Source organism: Tachypleus tridentatus, chromosome 4 (assembly GCF_004210375.1).
Source record: "Tachypleus tridentatus isolate NWPU-2018 chromosome 4, ASM421037v1, whole genome shotgun sequence".
Classification (NCBI taxonomy): Eukaryota; Metazoa; Arthropoda; class Merostomata; order Xiphosura; family Limulidae; genus Tachypleus; species Tachypleus tridentatus.
In genome coordinates, this window is record NC_134828.1 from 115,539,778 (window position 1) to 115,561,724 (window position 21,947).

A 21,947-nucleotide genomic window follows, 5' to 3' on the forward strand; every position below is an offset into this window, starting at 1 on the left:
AGGTGCTTTTTATTAATTTAACTTAAATCCTTACCAAACAATCTATGTGCTTAGAAGTCAGAACTTCAAGTATCAGAATGACTACTGTTTTTTCCTGAGGATTTGGTCAGACAGGTTAGGTGTCCACTTTTCTTAGTATCCTAAGGTGTGATTTTGAAGCATGTTATGAAATGCAGTTCTTGTGACTGTGCACAGTAGTTAGGATTATCACGATAGTTTCTATTTATATGCAAATACAGCTTATTTATAAGCCTGCTTGCTTCAGTAATATTTGTGATTCATTATTGTGTATAAATTGACTAGCTGGTTTGGATTAAAGCAGGCACTGACTTTATCAAATACACAATCATTAATGGTATTTGTGTTTTGACAATACGTTATACATCAAGTCAGGATATTGGATATATTTAACAAATGCTTAACCTTAACCAGATCTAAACTTTCAAAAGTTGCATATTTGCCCTGCACTCTACTCAATACAAGTTATTGAACTTGTTAGAACAGACAAGATACTGATCAATTTGAAGGTTCATTTTTGAAGACAAAATAAATAGTAGTATGAAAGTTGAGTTTATAATTTGAGAAAGTTGTAGTAAATAAAAGATGGTCAAGCATTCATGATACCTGTTCTTTATAAAGTCCTAGCTGGTTAGTTATTAAATTATTGTAAATGGACTGGTGGTCAAAAAAGCCACAGTAAAAATACAAATGTACTTGTTATATTAAACCAACTATTGTCCTCTTCCCAACTCTGTGGTAAAACAGTAACATTTATTTAACTAATTCATTTCAGGTAAATTATTTTTAGATTAGAATGTCAGAGTCATGTGATGGGCTTTCATTTTATATATATGATTTTACATATGCTGTTGTCTTGGATTTCAAAGGACAAGAAATCGTTGATAGTGAATGAAGCAAACATCTAGTTTTTGGTAGTTTGTTTAAAATTTAAAATAAGTTTATTTTTTGTGTTTTTATCATATATTTTCAGTATGATGGTTGTGTAGTGTTAACTTATTATATGGAGTTTGAAACTATCCTAAGTCTTCTGAACTAGTTTAACCAACTTCTTGTGTGTAATTTTGTATTAGTAGAATAATATAGAAAAAATTTTGCCCAAGGATTAAGAAGGATGTATTGAAATCATTAATGACTGTTAACTCCTTCTGTAGAGGCTAAGCAACTTTGGCTGACCTTCCTCCCACTAGATAACCATAAAAGTATCCATACCATAACTTTTAACACTGTACATGTGTTTTTGAAGATTTTTTGTACACAAAAAAATTAATTTCTTCTTATGTAGATGTTTTTTTCTAAAGACTTGTCTGTGAAAAATGAATTAGTAATGTTGATAGTCCTGGGTGTAAGATGGTTTTCATGTTAAGGTTAAAAATACTTTAACACATCAAAGTTTTCAGACTTTAATCTCATAATCTCCTAAATAAATGTTGAAACTTTTATTTTCATCAAAACTGTATTTGTTAATTTGTAATTTTCTTTATCCAAATTCTATATGAACTCAGTGGATTGGACTAATGTTGTAACTACCACAAAACTGTACCAAATGATAAATTACTCTTTTCTTCTAGAATGACTACAAAGTTGTAACAGAAAACTACAATTGTTTTTATTTTAAATAGCTTAAGGATGATTTTAATAGCTTACATCTATCTCTAATTAAATTTATTGTTTTGTTTCCCATTGAACTGTTTCTAATTAATAATCCCATGGCATAAGCAGTAAATAAATTTGTGAATATGCAGTTCATGCTACTGTATTGAGTGATCTAATTAAATTAAAAGTAATAATAATAATAAAAAAAGTTATGTACAATAAATTTATTGGGAAATTATACAATTTTCCATTGCACAAAGTAAAATTTAATAAAGTAAGAATATATAATAATCTTGCAATATTTTGTTGCTTCCATTCTGTGCAGTAATTGTATTATGGGTTAGTTTATTTTTTTGGTGTGGTAAGATATTTAACAGATGTAATATGCAATTGGCTCTTTTTTATAATGTAGTTTCTCTAGCTGATGCCGAACTTCAGTGGGCTCATAAAAGGCTTAAATTGTTGGATGCTGCTCTTTCTCTGGAATGCCATCAGTATCGTGGACCATTTTTTCCAAAGAACTTGTCAGCTAAGAGTATACATAAAGGTAAAGTATCATTAGTATTTAATTGTGAAATTAGTTTTTATATGGTGCATCAAGAATGTATGACCAACATTTTCAGTTAAATGTCCCAACTGTTGTTGATTAAAGATTATGTTGCACTAATTAACATATTTTGGATTATGAGAGGCATGAGTTCTTTTCTTTTAATGTGAAATAATTAATGCAGCTGGATTACACTTGCCAAACAATTTAACTCTGGATTACGTGTGTTGAATGTGGTGTGCAACTACTTGCTCTTCAATTATTAACTGATGAAACTATAATTTAAGTGAAAATATTTAGATGATATTTAATTAAACTTATATAAATTTTATTTTGAACTTAGATGGTCGGTTATTGAAGTTGAAAACTAGCTTAAATGATTGCTTCAGTGAGTTGTTAGGTGGAGGAGATCGTTTTAAGTTTTCCTTTGTGATTCCCAGACTCCCACTGTCAGATCTGTATATCATAGGTGAGATATTAATTATATTCAACATCAGTTTGTAATTAGTAGCATCACTAACATATTGAACTCTTCTTTTGTCTCCAGTGACTTTACTGTGTATTATTGTTCTAAAAATATATCTTTATTATAATTAGTCAACATAAATTTTAATTGTAAATGAAGGAAGTTGATTGTAGACTGATAATGCTAAGTAGTTTTGTTAAACTACTTAGCACTGTAAAGGAAATACATTTTGACTTAAATTTCTCTTATGTGTATGGCTGGTGTTTTAATTTCTATATAGGTGTAGTTTTCTGTGTCAAGTCTGCATCAAAAGGTTTTTTTCAGTTTTAATTACCAAAAGCTGTTCAGAAATATAAATCTTCTAAGTACAGTGTAATATTACTTTTCCAAAATGTTTCAGAAAATGTAGTTTTCTGAAAAGCCTTTTATCATTAAATTTTCAGATTCTTGAAATATTTTGCTTTCTCGTAAGTTGTATTATCCTCAGAGATAATAAGTATATGTAAATTTTAATTTCGAAGCCTCTTCAGGGATATTAGTTCTGCATATGAAGGCTTTATGTACCATTAACTCCCTTAAGTTCTTCAGAGACACCCAAAAGAGCTTACGCTAATTAAACAACAGCTTATAAAAATAGTTTATCCCAACATCATAAACGTTACTTGTTTGATAGAAGAGTTTTTAATAAAGTTACAGTAGTTGAAAAACATTCTCCTAGTAAAAATACATGTAAATTTTTGGTAATTATTTAAATTTGTTAGTTGTATGTTTCTTCTACATTTTAAGATTGGTTATAAATAATTCTCTACACTTTAACACAAGTTTAATCCATAATTCTATACTTGTAATTGTACGTCAAACAACTTTGAGATCTACTGTTTTAAAGCCTTAAGTTTATGAATCTCTCTTGTTATTACATTTAATACCAGATTTTTAAAAAAGTAATTGTCAGCTAAGTAAAGAATAATGTTGTGGTTATAATATATAAATTTTCTTTCTTTGAATCTAGATTACTTCTTTCATTTGAATAAAGCTGGATATCCACTACCTTTGTGCTCTCCTTCTGGAATTTACAAAAGGTTAGTTGGGAAAAATAACTTAGATTTACTGTGTATGATACTAATTACTTTTATAATTGCCTTCTGTTTACTGAATTCATGCAATATTTCTGATCTAACAAACTATTATTTTCTGTACAATAGAAATATGCTGTAGAAAATTAAAGTGGTCACAACTTAAGCTTCATTAGAAGTAAAACAAAACGCACATTACTTCCTTGAATATAATACACGTAATGAGAAATGTTTCACGATTTGAATTATCACTCTATTGAGGAGTTATATAAAAACAAAAAAAACACACAGACCAAAAGTGTCAGGTATTTGTCTTCTATAAATCGTGTTAGGAATCTGCAAAAAGGATACTCTCTCAGATGAGAGATTTTTGTGAAAAATCCAACACTTGAAAAGACACTCAATCTGAGACCTAGATTTGAACTTTGAATCTTTGGCTAAGATGTAGACTTCAACTCTTGCCTTCTGTCCAACAAGGCCAGTGCTTTACCATGGAGCCCTCTAGGAGTTAAATTGTGTACTCACCTTTATATGAAACATTTATCTTTTTATCACTACAATTAAGGTTTGTTTTTTTACTTCACAAGCCTTGAATGAAACTCCCTCCCCACATACTGTGTACTGCCACAGTCTAAGTATCATTAAATCATAGCAGTCCACCTATAGCAGGGCTTCACCATCCTCTATGAGCAAGTAGCATCAGAACAAATGCTTACCACCACTGCTTTGTTCAAACATGATTCTTCTATGAATTAGTGACATTTTTATGTTTATTTTAAACATAAATTACTATTTCTAATATAGTTTTTCTTATGATAACTTTAATATAAAGCACAATACCAAATTTTAAATTTCTGTTAAAAACTTGATGTGACGTATCTTCAGCTTGATCTGTTCCTTTAACTCTGTTTGTCCAGTTAATCCAGTGAACCAGATCCAAATATAATAATTAATGTTTATTCTAATTCCAAAGCTAATACATGCATCTTCAGGAAATTTCGTAAGTTTTTAAAAACCTTTTTAGAGTACATTGAACACAAAAAAAACTGAATTTTTAATAATGTGTGTATAATTTTGATTTCTATAAAGTAAGTCTGAATCAGATTCTGACTAGTCTGAGTGCAAGTGAGTTTGTTATGTTAAGAATAAAATACATTTTGTCTTAAAGTGTCCATATTTCTTTTGCCTAATCTCAAATGTTGTATATGAAGTTCAAAAGTTTGGATGAATTAAAAGTTCCAATTTATCTGTACTTAACCAACAACTTAGTGGGCTCAGAGTTGTTTCAAAATAACTGAAATACCTTTTTGTTAATAGAATAATTTCATATTTGAACAGTTATTTATTTTAAGTGTCTTGGGCTCATAACAGCTTACATATAGTTTCATTAATTGTTTTATTGTTACTTGAACTATGTTTAACTGGAGTAAATAACTTGTAAGTTACCCTGTAAGAGCTTAATGCTAGTTACAGTTAACATAGTATTGAATGGTATCAATGATTTATGTAATTTGCATTTCAGTTTTCTCATCTAACCTAATACAGTTCTACTTTTTTACATTTTAGTTATTTTTATTAAAATAAATAAAACATGCATAAAAAACAAGAAGAAAGATAGTACTTAGATCTGGACTTGCATCTTTATCCACAAATAATGTTAGTGTTGAACAAAATGTAGTCACTTTTTAAAATTTAATAATATAAGTTTTGAACACATAATATCATCACAAACAAAGTGTCCCATTGTCTGTGATAATGTTTCTTTGAAACTATTATTTTTCAGTGCAGTGTATAGGCTGGCCAGTGTTGTCATTAGGCCAATGACTCAGACCTGTGTGACTTAGTCATACCAAGTCAATGTATGAAAGTCTTTTTTTAGTCACGTGGATTATGAAGCCACATTTCTGGCATTTCCCAAGATACCAACACTCGTCAACAGGAGTCATCCAGTATTGTTTTGAAGACTAGGGGAACTCTAACACTTAGTGATGTTACTACCTATATACAGCACGTGGTTGGATCCATTCTAATCTTGGATCCAGAATTCCCAACTTCCTACTTCTGCTAAATATACTCCATCTTTCAACCACTTTAATTTATGCTATTTTTGAGCTTGCTTTTCCTTCTAGTTCCCTCTTCTTGTTTAAAGCTCATATAATCCCACTTTTTGTTCTCCAATGCTTGAATTACATAAATATCTTTTTTTTTTTTTTTTTCTCTTTCACCATGAGGATTCGTTTTTTTTTCTTTTCTCACTCACTTTTTATTTAGTCATCTCACACAGCTTCTTCTACATCAGTCCACACTCCACCTTTTTAGAGGTTTTAAATCCTGACCTTGTCAGTTTTTTCTTGAGGTACTGACACGTGCCTATTGTTTAACTTGTTCTCAATTTTTGTTTCTTCCTGTATCCATTATGTCATGTTGCCATAATTTCTGACAATCACCTTTGACAGTTTGTTTTCAGAGACCTTAGTGTTGCACTCTTTCTTTGATGTTTTCATACTTTAGCATCTTAAACTAATGTAGCTTATTGGCATCCATCTGTACTCACTGCATGTACCCAGGGAGAGAGTTGAGGAGGTTCAGCTAAACCTCGTATTCATGTGATGTAAACAGTTGTATAGTTATAGTACAGCTTATCGGCATCCATCTGTACATGTGATGTAAACAGTTGTATAGTTATAGTGCATCGGCATCCATCTGTACTCACTGCACGGGAGAGAGTTGAAAAGGTTCAGCTAAACCTCCTATTCATGTGATGTAAACAGTTGTATAGTTATAGTACAGCTTATCGGCATCCATCTGTACTCACTGCACGCACCAGGGAGAGAGTTGAAAAGGTTCAGCTAAACCTCCGTATTCATGTGATGTAAACAGTTGTATAGTTATAGTACAGCTTATCGGCATCCATCTGTACTCACTGCACGTACCCAGGGAGAGAGTTGAGGAGGTTCAGCTAAACCTCGTATTCATGTGATGTAAACAGTTGTATAGTTATAGTACAGCTTATCGGCATCCATCTGTACTCACTGCACGTACCCAGGGAGAGAGTTGAAAAGGTTCAGCTAAACCTCCTATTCATGTGATGTAAACAGTTGTATAGTTATAGTACAGCTTATCGGCATCCATCTGTACTCACTGCACGTACCCAGGGAGAGAGTTGAAAAGGTTCAGCTAAACCTCCTATTCATGTGATGTAAACAGTTGTATAGTTATAGTACAGCTTATTGGCATCCATCTGTACTCACTGCATGTACCCAGGGAGAGAGTTGAAAAGGTTCAGCTAAACTTCCTATTCATGTGATGTAAACAGTTGTATAGTTATAGTACAGCTTATTGGCATCCATCTGTACTCAGTGCACGTACCCAGGGAGAGAGTTGAGGAGGTTCAGCTAAACCTCGTATTCATGTGATGTAAACAGTTGTATAGTTATAGTACAGCTTATCGGCATCCATCTGTACTCACTGCACGTACCCAGGGAGAGAGTTGAGGAGGTTCAGCTAAACCTCCTATTCATGTGATGTAAACAGTTGTATAGTTATAGTACAGCTTATCTGCATCCATCTGTACTCAGTGCACGTACCCAGGGAGAGAGTTGAGGAGGTTCAGTTTGCTTCGTAAATTTGCCTATTCCAACCTGTACCAACCATAGACTGCATGAGTAAAGCAAGAGGGGATAGCTGTCCATTCCTGCCATACCCCAGTTGAATAAACCAATATGGTCTGCTTTTCAAAATAGGGTTTTGTGATCATGCATTGCACTGTTTCAGGTGATGTTTCATTACTCTCCAATGCAATCTCATTCCCATTTTCTTCTAGTGGAATATAGAAGCTCTTACCATTTACCAGTTCCAAGCTACTGGGGTGGTTGATCATGGAGGCACCCTCGTGAATGTGTTCCACACAAAGATGGCTAGAACTGTTCAGTGCAAAGTAGAACAGTAGTGTTCTGAGGATGTGGATTACATAATATCCTCCAACTTATCACACAAAGGAGTGAGACCTCAGGATGCAGTTTCACCCCTTCACTTGGAAACTGTTGTCCTATTTTGTGTGGATTTCAGTATCCCACAAGTAGGTTTTAGATTTAATTGATTTACGAAGTATGGCCCACCACACCCTAGCCACTGTACACCAAGGGGCACTCTCTTTACCAACTTTTCTCTGGTTAGGATCACTTTTCTACAACATTCTTGTCCAGTTGAATGTGCTCCTTTCTTTTTCCACCCTGATATTTATATGTTCCACACATAAGTGAAGAATATATCTGGCTCAGAAGTGATGTGGTCACTTTCTTCAGATCTTCTGATCCGACTCTCATCTATGGCAAGAGGTATCCTTTGGATGCTTTTGAAGAATCCATCTGTTTTTCCTTTGCACTGGTCCCTTCTAATCATTCTGGGATCTAGCTAATCATGTGAGAGGAGGGAACTATTACATTGGAAGTAAAAGTTTTCCTATACTGAAGATTATATTTTCAAAAGGTACTCCCACTGCTTGCAGTTCTGGTACTTCCAGTTTTTGTGAAACTTCAAAGTTGACAGTTCAGTATAGATGCATAGATGGAGTTGTGCATCATGTAAGTGAACTATGCTCCTGTTGATTAAATGAAATGCAAGGATTTACATGGAGACAAATTAGAATCTCTTTATTCCAACAGGGGTAAACAGATGGCTTGTGGCATATGTAAGTTTGTATATGAAGGGCAGCAGTGAACAAGATCTTGTAAAAGGAGGGAAGTACCTATCAAAAAATGCATTTTATTAAAGGAAGTTTATGACTTTTTAGTTATCTTTTCAATGTAACTTTGACAGAGGTCATCACATTTGCACTTTGACCCACCCACACTCGGAGCATTAATCTGTCTCCACTGTAGAAGAAATGCCATTGATGCTGTACATCAGTGGTGCACAACGTCCAGCCCACGGGCCAAATCCGGCCCGCTACGAGTCGACGAGTGGCCTGCAATGTCCAACAGGAAAGTCAAACATAGAGTTTGAGTCTACATGAAGATTAAGCACTATAGAAGAATATGCATTAGATTAGATACTGGATTGTTCCATATTTGTGTCCAACAATAAAGAAAATTTAATAAGCAAATCTCGTTAATGCATAAGCATTTAATCATTGGCGCAATGACGTAATATTTCCGTAATTACGAAATCTCATGCGTTCCAATTGTTCTGCGAGATTTACTTACGAACCCCATTTTGATATTATTTCGTAAGAAAAATGGCAGCTAATCGTAAAAGAAGAGTTGACAATGAAAACCAGCAATTTCATGATGATTGGACTGCACAATACTGTTTTGTTCAACAACAGAAGAACATGATTTGTCTGCTGTGTCATTTGACAGTAGCAGTGGCGAAGATATCTAATATAAAGCGTCATTATTAGCCGAAGCATAAAGATTTCCACAACATTGTCAGTGATGAACGAACAACTTGAATTGAATCTCTGTGGTGGTTGCTGAATCACCAGCAGAACGGTTTCTCAAAGGTGTCAGCAGATTTAGGTTCAGCATTCGAGGTCAGTTACGATATTTCGTTGATGTTAGCAAAATCTGGTTGACCGTTCACTGATGGTGATTTTGTCAAGCAATGTATGATTATTGCATCGGAAAAGTTGCATCTGGAAGCAGTTTGCAAGCTACAGACAGTGGCTTTGAATCGTATGACAGTTCAATGAAGAATTTCACAAGGCAGCTTACAAATAAAGCAGTCAACTTTGTTTACTTCTCTTTGGCAGCAGTCGAGTCGACTGACATCAGTTCAACAGCACAGCTACTAGTTTTTGTTCGTGTTGTGTTGTCATCGTTTGATATCACAGAGGAACTAATCGGCATGGGTTCCATGAAGGGTCAGACAACTGGGTCTGCTCTATTTGAGGAAACAGTATGACTGTGAAGTAGTGTTTCATTGGATTTCACGAAACTGGTGTGACAAGTGGTGGAGCACCAGCCATGACCAGAGAAAGTAGCGGGCTGGTAGCACTGTTGATGAAGCATTGGGGAAAAGCAGACAGTTGGTGAAGTTGCACTGTATTATTCACCAACAGAACCTGTGCAGTAAAGAACTTCGTTTTCAGGTACTGATGGCATTAATGACGAAAACCATTAATTTAATCAAATCACAAGTGCTCAATCACCATCAGTTTCAAAGTCTTCTCGAAGAAATTGATTCAGACTATGGTGACCTTGTGTATCAATGTGACGCACACTGGCTGAGTCGAGGTAAAATGCTCAGAAGATTCTGGGAGTTGATTGATGAGGTGATATAATTCCTCAGAAGCAAGAACAGACACAGAAGTTATTTCCATGACTGATCCAGCATGGCAAGCTGATTTGACCTTTCTGGTCAACATACACAACACTTGAATGATCTGAATGTGAAGTTGCAAGGCAAAAATCAGCTTGTCTATCAGCTTACAAATCACATCTCAGTTTTCAGGACAAAGTTGCAGTTGTTCCAGCAGCATCGGGCAACTTCGTGCACTTTCCCACTTTTCAGTCACACCTACAGAAGAATCAGGACATTGACACAAGTTTATGTTGGAAAGCTAGATACCTTGATTCAAACCTTCAACTCACAGTTTCATGACTTTGACCCATGCAGATTGTTGATGAAACTTTTTGCTGATCTGTTCAGTGTGTCAGTGGATAACTTATAAGCAGAATATCAGCTCGAACTTACTGATCTCCAGGCATCTGATGAACTGCATGCTATTTACTGAGAAAACAGTTTGCTTGACTTCTATAAAATATTGCCTGATACATTTGCTAATCTGAAAGAGAATGCACTTGTCCACACCAGCATGTTTGGGAGCACATACTGTTGCGAACAGGCATTCTCTCATATGAAACTGAACAAAACCAACACTTGCAATCAGCTGGCTGATGATCATCTGGAAGGAGTCTTGCATCTTTCAACGTCAAACATCAAGCTGTACATTTCTAAGCTCGTCGATGGATGCGGCACCATCGCACTGACTTTGTGATAGTTGACTTATCGTAACATTTCTTAGAATAATGTGCAAACTCTTTGATGTAATCGTTAATTGTATGTTTTTAAATATGATGTCCATCTTGTGTGAAACAACTGTGGGACGATTTTAATCTTCACTTTTTTGTGGCCCCCAACAGTTACGAGAAGTCTGTTTGTGCACCACTACTGTACATGTATCTTTTGTCTGTTACAATTACTCTTCTGCCAATCTGCTTCTTTCATTCATACAATCTGACTCTGAACTGGTTTGTTAGCCATCTTTAAATCTCAGGTTTGCATGATTATACCTTTTGATTAGTAAAGTTTTAATATACTTCCCCATTATTAATCTACATTAAGCTTTTGTTTTCTATTGCTGGATAAAAAGCTTATTTACAAGTTTCTTAGGTTGTTATTTTTGTTATGTTAATATTTAAGATAAAAGTAGGAACAAGTTAAAGTAGGTGTTACAAATTATTGTTCTTGTCTTCCTTGCTCCAGTTGTGGCTTTAGAAAGATGAATTTTGAAGAAGTAACTAGTACCAATTGTACTTTATCTCATAATAACAATAATGAAAGAAATGAAAAAGAAATACTTTTTCTATTTAAAGCAGTATGTTTACATAGTTAAAGGTTTGAAAGAAAACTGTACATAGTTTGAAAAAGATTTCCAATATTTTCCACTAACTGTTCATGGTAAATGTGACAGTTGTCACTGGCAACCATAATCACAATGTACCGTGCGTATCCCTTAGTCTCTCAATAAGCTTTGTACTAGGATATGTGTCTGTTACTTTTGTTTTAATTACTTTAAGTGCAATCATTTTTTAAAAAAAAGGCACTAGTGTGAAGTCATCCTGCAGAGCAACAAGTTAGTTGAACTATTATTTGGAGCTAGTCTGGAACCATCATCTAGTGAAGTAGGCCAGTTTGAGTCAGCTCATAGAGAAAGGAGTTTGTATGGAAACATTGTGCAGGAAAGATAGCAACTTTAAAATTAGAGAAATGATTATTTAATCTGCATTGAGTTAATGGGGAAAAAAGTGGGTTTGTGACCAGTGAGGGAAGAAAGGTTGATTTGTAACTGAAACATACAATAAGAAGTAAAACTCAAACCACAAATGGTAAAATACATTTATAAGAACCAAAATAAGGTCAGTTTTGTTTTTCAGGACAGCTACATGGTGCAGGTTAGTTTAGAACCAGTTAACAGAGAATGAGCAAGTCTGGAACCAGAATATAGATGTTATCTTGAAATTGTTAACCATCCACTTGGAGAATTTATTCTGAACCTTATTTTTTACAAGTGGTTTTCTCTTCTTGGTACCAAGCAAAGTACTTTGTTGAGCAGAAAATCAATCTCTATAGACTTAGCTAGACCCAATGAAGTTGTATATATATATTAGTTAATGTAATCAACCCACTCTAAAACACTTTTTATATTCAGTTTCTAGTTTCTCACTTCAGTTTTCTTACAGGTTTTTCAGTAATGACTGTATAATCTCTTTTGTAGGTTATCTGACAGCTTTTGAAAGATATTTTGTTATATATTTAAAACTTTATATTTTTTAGAGTTGCTGTACTTGTACATTTACCAGAACATTACTGTCTAAATACTGATCATCTTATCGGCCCACAATCCATGAGGGAGCGTCACCTGCATCTTCTTGGTTACGAAGTCATTCATCTGAATTATGAGGCCTTAGACAGGCTGAATTCTCAGCCTGAAAGGCTAGATTATTTAAAGAAGCATCTTGTATTTCCTTTTAGTTCTTTATCATCAAAACATTAGTTTTGTTAATGTTACTTTAAATGTAAATATTTTAGAAATTATAATGTGTAAATATAAATTTCTTTTTAAATAAAATAAATTTTTAGGCATCCAGATATATGCTTTTTATAATTTCATAGATAATTAAACTAAGATTTTACAAGTTAGAATTTTCATAGCAGTATTCTAGGACTGAAAACTTTTCTTACAATTAAATTATTAATGTTCAGATTTTTGGTGTTATACAATAAGTAAAATAAATATCGTGTGATATATTATCCACTTTATTTAATTATCTTCAGATGGGTCAGGAATGACTTAGTTGTTAATACTTTATAAACTGTGACTTCAAAAACTAGAGCTATGGATCACCTCAAAACATACATAATACTCTGGGACAATGGATAAATAATAGATGGTAATATGTTACTATTTCATCAAAAAATAGTCTAACAACTAGTGTAGAATGTTTGTTGTTTATTAGCTGCCTTCCGTCTACTCCATAATTTTAAATTAGAGATAGCTATTCACAGATAATATTTGTGTAGCTTTTTTGTGAAACTCTGAAACAATCTTTATATAGAGTATTGAAAAATGTTTTTCATAAACAGTGTAAAATAGGAAATGAATTTTTTAACTTTTAACAAATATTTGAACATGATTTGTTTTCTCTACCCTTATGTCGGCAGTTTTATTTAGATGTAAGATATAAAATATTTAAGATATGATGGAAAAATCAAATGTAAATGTTTCTTAATTTATTTTCTTTGCTAAAATTTGAATTTCAGTGAGGGAAAAATGGTGTAGTGACCTAATCTGTTTGATTAGTTATCACTACTTCAACAGAATGGTTCTGCCAATTTTAAAGTTTCTTAAAATAAAGTGCAAAGGAGATAAAATAAGCCTCATATTGTGGTGGAATTTAATTATTTTTGTTTATTTTAGATGTATTAAAATTATTAATTAAAAAAGAGAATATTGTGGAATATGTAAATAAAATCGACAAGAACATTACATATCTAAGAATAATTTAAATAAATTATTTAATGTATTTCAGAACAGCTGGTATGGGTATTTAATACTTTTATTGATAATGAGAGAACATTTTGACCTTCCTAAGTCACATTTTTATTTCAAGTTTCTCATCGCTAAGAATAAATAATTTAATATTTTACTTGATAAAATTACAAATTTTGAGCATTAATAAAAAACAACAATAAAACATGCTTTATGGAAAATCAAAATTAATCAACCCATATTAAAATATTTATTTTAATTTTACCACATTGTACCACATTAAAAGATTTAATCTTTGTTTTAAATACATTAATAGAACACTTTTGTTATCCTTTTATATAGCTGGAAGAGAGAAAATTTAGCTCTAAAAAGTTTCTGTATATACAATAATTTATATATTTTTCAATAATCAGGTTTTTAAACAAGTAACGGGAGTTCCAATTGGAGCTAACAATTCTACTTGTATGACAAATTTATATCTTTACTATTATGGGAATATATTTTTTGAAAACAGTACAAATCCAGATATTTTTACCTTAACTTACAGATGTATAGATGATTTAATTAGTATAAATAATCCTGAAATAAATAATATCAACATTATTTATCCAGCAGAATTAGAAATTAAATACTTCAACATCTAATGCAGAAACACGTGATTTAGATTAAGAAATTAAATTCTTCAACATGTAACGCAGAAACACGTGATTAAGAAATTAAATGCTTCAACATGTAACGCAGAAACACGTGATTAAGAAATTAAATGCTTCAACATGTAACGCAGAAACAAGTGATTAAGAAATTAAATGCTTCAACATGTAACGCAGAAACACGTGATTAAGAAATTAAATGCTTCAACATGTAACGCAGAAACAAGTGATTTAGAAAGTAAATGCTTCAACATGTAACGCAGAAACAAGTGATTTAGAAAGTAAATGCTTCAACATGTAACGCAGAAACACGTGATTTAGAAAGTAAATGCTTCAACATGTAACGCAGAAACACGTGATTTAGAAATTAAATACTTCAACATGTAACGCAGAAACACGTGATTTAGAAATTAAATGCTTCAACATGTAACGCAGAAACACGTGATTTAGAAATAAATGCTTCAACATGTAACGCAGAAACACGTGATTTAGAAAGTAAATGCTTCAACATGTAACGCAGAAACACGTGATTTAGAAAGTAAATGCTTCAACATGTAACGCAGAAACACGTGATTTAGAAAGTAAATGCTTCAACATGTAACGCAGAAACACGTGATTTAGAAAGTAAATGCTTCAACATGTAACGCAGAAACACGTGATTTAGAAAGTAAATGCTTCAACATGTAACGCAGAAACACGTGATTTAGAAAGTAAATGCTTCAACATGTAACGCAGAAACACGTGATCAAGAAATTAAATGCTTCAACATGTAACGCAGAAACACGTGATTTAGAAAGTAAATGCTTCAACATGTAACGCAGAAACACGTGATCTAGAAAGTAAATGCTTCAACATGTAACGCAGAAACACGTGATTAAGAAATTAAATGCTTCAACATGTAACGCAGAAACACGTGATCAAGAAATTAAATGCTTCAACATGTAACGCAGAAACACGTGATCAAGAAATTAAATGCTTCAACGTGTAACGCAGAAACACGTGATTAAGAAATTAAATGCTTCAACGTGTAACGCAGAAACACGTGATTAAGAAATTAAATGCTTCAACGTGTAACGCAGAAACACGTGATTAAGAAATTAAATGCTTCAACGTGTAACGCAGAAACACGTGATTAAGAAATTAAATGCTTCAACGTGTAACGCAGAAACACGTGATTAAGAAATTAAATGCTTCAACGTGTAACGCAGAAACACGTGATTAAGAAATTAAATGCTTCAACGTGTAACGCAGAAACACGTGATTAAGAAATTAAATGCTTCAACGTGTAACGCAGAAACACGTGATTAAGAAATTAAATGCTTCAACGTGTAACGCAGAAACACGTGATTAAGAAATTAAATGCTTCAACGTGTAACGCAGAAACACGTGATTAAGAAATTAAATGCTTCAACGTGTAACGCAGAAACACGTGATTAAGAAATTAAATGCTTCAACGTGTAACGCAGAAACACGTGATTAAGAAATTAAATGCTTCAACGTGTAACGCAGAAACACGTGATTAAGAAATTAAATGCTTCAACGTGTAACGCAGAAACACGTGATTAAGAAATTAAATGCTTCAACGTGTAACGCAGAAACACGTGATTAAGAAATTAAATGCTTCAACGTGTAACGCAGAAACACGTGATTAAGAAATTAAATGCTTCAACGTGTAACGCAGAAACACGTGATTAAGAAATTAAATGCTTCAACGTGTAACGCAGAAACACGTGATTAAGAAATTAAATGCTTCAACGTGTAACGCAGAAACACGTGATTAAGAAATTAAATGCTTCAACGTGTAACGCAGAAACACGTGATTAGAAATTAAATGCTTCAACGTGTAACGCAGAAACACGTGATTAAGAAATTAAATGCTTCAACGTGTAACGCAGAAACACGTGATTAAGAAATTAAATGCTTCAACGTGTAACGCAGAAACACGTGATTAAGAAATTAAATGCTTCAACGTGTAACGCAGAAACACGTGATTAAGAAATTAAATGCTTCAACGTGTAACGCAGAAACACGTGATTAAGAAATTAAATGCTTCAACGTGTAACGCAGAAACACGTGATTTAGAAATTAAATGCTTCAACGTGTAACGCAGAAACACGTGATTTAGAAATTAAATGCTTCAACGTGTAACGCAGAAACACGTGATTTAGAAATTAAATGCTTCAACGTGTAACGCAGAAACACGTGATTTAGAAATTAAATGCTTCAACGTGTAACGCAGAAACACGTGATTTAGAAATTAAATTAATTGATAATGATATCAATGTAAATATTTTATAAAGGAAAATATTTTTCCTTTCCAATTTGTAGTTTACCCCCTTTTAATAGTAATGTACCATACCCTTCTGTTATAAACATTATAACTTCACAGTTGTTCAGATATTGTAAAATTACAATATTTTATTAATAATGTTGAAATAGTGATACAAAAATTAATAGTTAATGTATTTAATAAAGAAACTATTAAACTATTCTGTAATAAATATAAGAATGTATTAAATAAATATAAAGAAATAAAAATTAGATAAAATTTCTTAACTATTTTTAGTTATGAATAAGGTCATTTAACAACTTGGCACTACTTTACGTGGATTTACACCTTGCTGGATATAAAGGGTTGTTTAGAGCATGGTAGTCACAGTAGATTTAATAAATTGGTGGTAGTTTGGAGCTATACAAGTGTGTTTAGCTTTCTGGATGGGATGCTTCATACTATTATAATTCGTCTTCTGTTCTATCAGTTAGTGCCTTTCTACCATAAACAGAGCTGGAATGCTAACTTCAAGAGGTAAGTTTTTAACTTGCTTACCTCCAGATGGTAATACCTTATTTTTCTTATTTGTATTTTTCAATTAATTATTTCTTTCAAGAGCAGTCACTTTTCCACAGCTATCTGCAAGCAGATATTTCTATATCTACTGCTGCTATATTTCTTTATGTGAGACTGGCAAATGGAAGTTAAGACTGATAGACAGTGTATCCCCACTGTAATGTTGGTCCTACTTCAACAGTCAGCTCCAAAACCTATGGTGCATTGTATATCCCACATTATTGCTTGTACCCTGGGATCTTTTTAATTAGTGCAACATTTTATGTTTTAATTTATTTTTGTTTCAGCTTGTTTTTAGTTTATAACAAGCTAATATACATACATACACATATATATAAATATACTAAAGTATCCATCTAAAAAATTTAATATATGGTGATAGAAATACTTGGACTGGCATATTTTTCTGTGGTAAAGATATTTTCATTTGTAGCTTTAATGAATAAAAGTGTATTATTTTTTTGCATCATATTGTAACCATATATATATATATATTCTGAACCATACATCTAGAATGTACAACAATTGTTTTTGTAGCACTTTTTGACAGCAATAACTATACACATACATCCAGCCTTTGAAAACTTACTTGTTTTTAGTTATTACTTTTTTAAAGTAATACTTTATTAAGATAAATGCACAGTTGAAGCCATTTGTAGATCTGATGCCAGACAGAGCTGTTGTATGGAAACCTTGTTTGGATACATTAAGTAATTTCATGAGACTATTTTACTGCAACCAGTTAATCACAACTGGTACATGCAGGATGTTTTTAGGGACTTTAAACATAAACAAGTTTTCTCAGGGTGTAGACATAGTCTGGAGGACAAATAGCTCTAAAACTGTTATATGTCTGGACGATTGATAGTAAGCTGCAAAACTGTCATGTAATTGAGTTTGGATGATCAGGGCTTTTTTATGTAAAGTGTGGTTTTCACAAAAAGTTGACAGTGACAACCATGGAAATGGATTTAATTAGTGACCTAAAGAAGGTTTTAGTGCTGTTAGATAATTTAATGTTTGAAGACTTGCCTTAAAGCATGTTATTCTTCTGTCAACTTCAATAAATATGGGAAGGACATTAAAATCAACTGTCAATATTTTAAAGCAAAACTAAAAATCAATCATATAATATTTAGCTAATGAAATATATGTTCCTTGTAATGATAAGAATGCATAATTTCATCAGCTGAGTAACTTTAATGCTAATGATTTTCAGCTGTAATCCCAGTGACGTAATATGAGGTTTATTGAGTTTATAAGACTTGGATTAATTCTAAATGTGTACAAAACTAATCTGTAAAATAGATGTAATAATAAGAAAAACAGAATTAAAATTAATAGATTAACTATTAGGTTGAGGAATAATTTGTGAGCGTTTTTAAATAATTTCATTCAAGCATTACATGCAAGACTATACAACACTTCAATGCATGAACACATTACACCCAAAACATTTATTATGATACTTTATTTCATGTAATACCTAGGTATATAGTATGCATTGTTTTAAACAAAATTGCAAGAAATTAAATGCGAAAAGCAGATGGTGTCGAAAATGCTCGATTTTGTCCACTTGACATTCCATTTTATGAGCTGAAAATGAAAGCAAAAATTAAAGACATATGAAAATCAAACACACCATCTATTAGAGCAAAAAATTATCTACCAAATGACACGAAATATTTTGCGAAAGCGTTTCATTTATGAATATAGTTTTTTAACTTGAAAAAACGCTCGCGAATTATTCCTCAACCCAATATATTAAACATTATAACCAATACTGTTATTTAAAGTATCAGTAAAGATATAATAAAGTTTACTTACAGCACATACATCATGCTAGTTGTTGGCTTTAAGTATTGTCATGATGTAACATTATTATATCTGTGTGTGGGAGGAACATTCCATAAAAAAAAAAAAAGTCCCTTCACCAATTAAAACCTATTGAAGAGCTCTGAGAATGTAACTTTAGAAGAGTGTATCATCTGAGGTTAATTACTACAGAAGTCTGAATTCAAGTTGGAAGACCTCGTTGAGAGTGTAACTTTAGAAGAGTGTATCATCTGAGGTTAATTACTACTGAAGTCTGAATTCAAGTTGGAAGACCTCGTTGAGAGTGTAACTTTAGAAGAGTGTATCATCTGAGGTTAATTACTACTGAAGTCTGAATTCAAGTTGGAAGACCTCGTTGAGAGTGCAGCTAAAATGTCACATTTATGAAGATAAAAACTAAGTACAAGGTCAATATTTCAGAACATTAAATGTAATATAAAGAAAGCAATATGTTAAACATACTGTAAGTTATGTCTAACACAGCTACTGTTATTTTAATGACTGTTGTCACTTAACATATGAAACAGGAACTAATAAAGTTAAATATAATATAAAATCAGAAGGTTTTTCTGTCTGGATACAAACTTTCCTTTTTTATTATTGCTCTAAATGTTGTTAGTACTACCATGTAATTACAAGTGCCTGTCTACCACGTAATTGCAAGTGCCTGTCTACCACGTAATTACAAGTAAAAGTACCTGTCCCCAATGACAAGAAAGTTTTAAATTAATCTATCAATATAAATTATTTTATGAACTTTAGAAAGGCTAATTATTTGTATTTCTTTGTTTTACTCTGAACCAAAGCTTTAAGCTACTTATAATACCTATCATGAAAAGTAATTATTGAGCTGAGAGCCACTAATTGATAACGTATGATAATGTACATTTTTATTTAAGCTGCATGACATTATGAAATGTGAATGATAGTATTATTTAGTTCTAACAATTTAGTGTAAAATATCCTGTTTGTGAAATAACATTTGGTATCAACATTATTCATGTCTGTTCCACCATTATATCAAAAGCAAATGTTGAGCTTTACCTGCATGCACATATGAATGTTTGGACAGACACCACAATTCACTGTATATATAAATTAGACAGATAAATATTCTGCATCCAGCCTTTATGGTTTTATTATTTTACATTATTCCCTATGATTTTTATTAATTTCTTTTTTGTCAGATGTGTTGATTGTAACATATATATTTATATTTTGCCAAATATATGTTGCTATTTTTATTTAATTTCCAAATACTGTAATTTTACATTTTCATGTTCAAAGTGTAGTTTTCTGACTGGCTGTTTTCATAATTTATATCTATTCTACAACTATAAGTTCTGTTTTATTAAGTATATTTCGTGTTTTAAACTCCCTTCTAGCAATTAATTTGGACATTTTGTTGAACATTTCTGGTTCTGCTGTGTTTAATTTTTGTTTGTGCTCAGCAATATAATTATCTTATGTATATTATTTCCAGTTATTTTGATTTTAACTATTTAGTCTTATTGTATGTTTCAAACTGTTTTTGTTTTGTTTTTTCACTGCTTTCTCTTTAACTTTTAAGTACTGTATATACCGTTTGTTTTTGTTTCAACTACTAATTAGTTTTATTCAGGATTTTCTCCATTTTTATTAAATTTCAACTAGTGAATTAATAATATTTTGCACTGAGTAGTTTTGGTTGTCCTTTAACTGTTGTCTGAGACCTAATATGATTATCAGCATAAAGTGAATGTAATGTCACCAGTGGTTTTGTCATCTGAGTACAGCATTATACAGCAGCATGTTCGGAGTAATCATGGCTGTAGACTTTATTTTTAAGATTTACGTTTAGTGTCAGACTGATCGTGTTTTGAGATGAGGTAGGAAAGAATATAATAAATTTAATTACTTTGTTATTAATTCATTTTTAACTATTTTGATAAATATACTCATTCAAGCTGTATTGAGGTAAATGTTCTTTATGGGATATAGATAACTTTAACTTGTCAAATTCTTACCTGTACATTAGTTGCATACAGCAGAAATTGGTCTTGGACAGTCACTAGAGGTCATGTTTATTTGTTACTTTGCACAAAGTTACAAAAGTTGTTTGCATTAGCCTTCCCTAAATTTGAAGTGGTTGTCTGGAGAAAGACAGCTACTTAACTGCCATCTTTTGGGCAATTCTTGTTATACCAAATAGTGGGATTTAACCATCATTCTATGTCCACTGAACCAAAGTGCAGAGCTAAAGCAAAGCTTCATTTTTGGTGGTAATATGATGTGAACTATATTAGTTTGGCTTAGTACAGGTTTAACCCAATAATTGGACATGACTGTCACTTTTATAATGCATGCATTACCCAAAAGGTAGAGAAAAATTTTTATTTTTATTTTACTTTTATGAGATGTAAGCCATGGAACTTCCAGTCCACAGTCTGGTACATTAATCATTGTATCATACTAAGTCCAGTAATATTATAATGCACATACAGCCTAAAAGTACAGGAAGCACTGTTTTGTGTTAATAATTGGGCATGAACCACAGAACTACAGATCCAAAGTCTGTCGCACTAACCCACCAGTGGGATTTAACTGTAACATGGACTGGAGTAATGTGACAAGAGTTTAACATTGTTTTAATAAGATGTTCTCAACATATGTATTATAAGTTGCCAAACTGAGTTGTTATTGCAATGACTGAAATAGTCATGAATGCTACGCTATCATAACTAGTATAAATATAACATTATTCAAGTTAAAGTAACATTTTCCCTGAATATCTTCAGAATTCCTGCCCTTCATTGTTTTGCTTTCGATTTTACCCAATCCCAACAGTCAAAATATATATCGATGAAGCCTCGAAAGTTTTGGTAACAGAACATTGTGTTTGTTTTTAAATAATCTATGTTTAAAATTACACTTGTTTTCTCGTTTGTCTCTAGTTTCTGTGTTATTTATATTCTTTGTGAAACAGTTTTGAATCTGCATTCTGCGGGAATTTTAGCTTTCTACTACATATTAGAATATATTATTACCACATTATTTTAAAATAATATTTACCTACTTGGAATACCCTTAACATTTGGTCAAAGATGTTCCGGTAGCTGAGACGTGCTTTGTATGGAAGAATATTGAAAGATGTGGGCA

The 21,947-nt window shown here is 32.2% G+C and overlaps 1 protein-coding gene and 1 long non-coding RNA gene across 2 annotated transcripts in view; one reads left to right on the top strand and one right to left on the bottom strand.

The window, feature by feature from the left end:
• The window catches only part of LOC143249921 (FAST kinase domain-containing protein 3, mitochondrial-like), a 29,021-nt gene extending 15,507 nt beyond the window's left edge, over window positions 1-13,514 (top strand). The window contains 4 exon segments of the mRNA XM_076500532.1: window positions 2,027-2,161; window positions 2,505-2,630; window positions 3,637-3,706; window positions 12,260-13,514. Of these exon segments, the coding sequence (XP_076356647.1) occupies window positions 2,027-2,161; window positions 2,505-2,630; window positions 3,637-3,706; window positions 12,260-12,479 (551 nt within the window). The 3' untranslated portion in view covers window positions 12,480-13,514.
• On the bottom strand, window positions 1,824-21,558 carry LOC143249925 (uncharacterized). The gene is made up of 2 exons (XR_013028041.1): window positions 20,816-21,558; window positions 1,824-2,143 (listed from the first exon to the last, which is right to left on the bottom strand). It is a non-coding gene; the product is annotated as an uncharacterized LOC143249925 (long non-coding RNA).
• Between the last annotated feature and the right edge of the window lie 389 nt (window positions 21,559-21,947).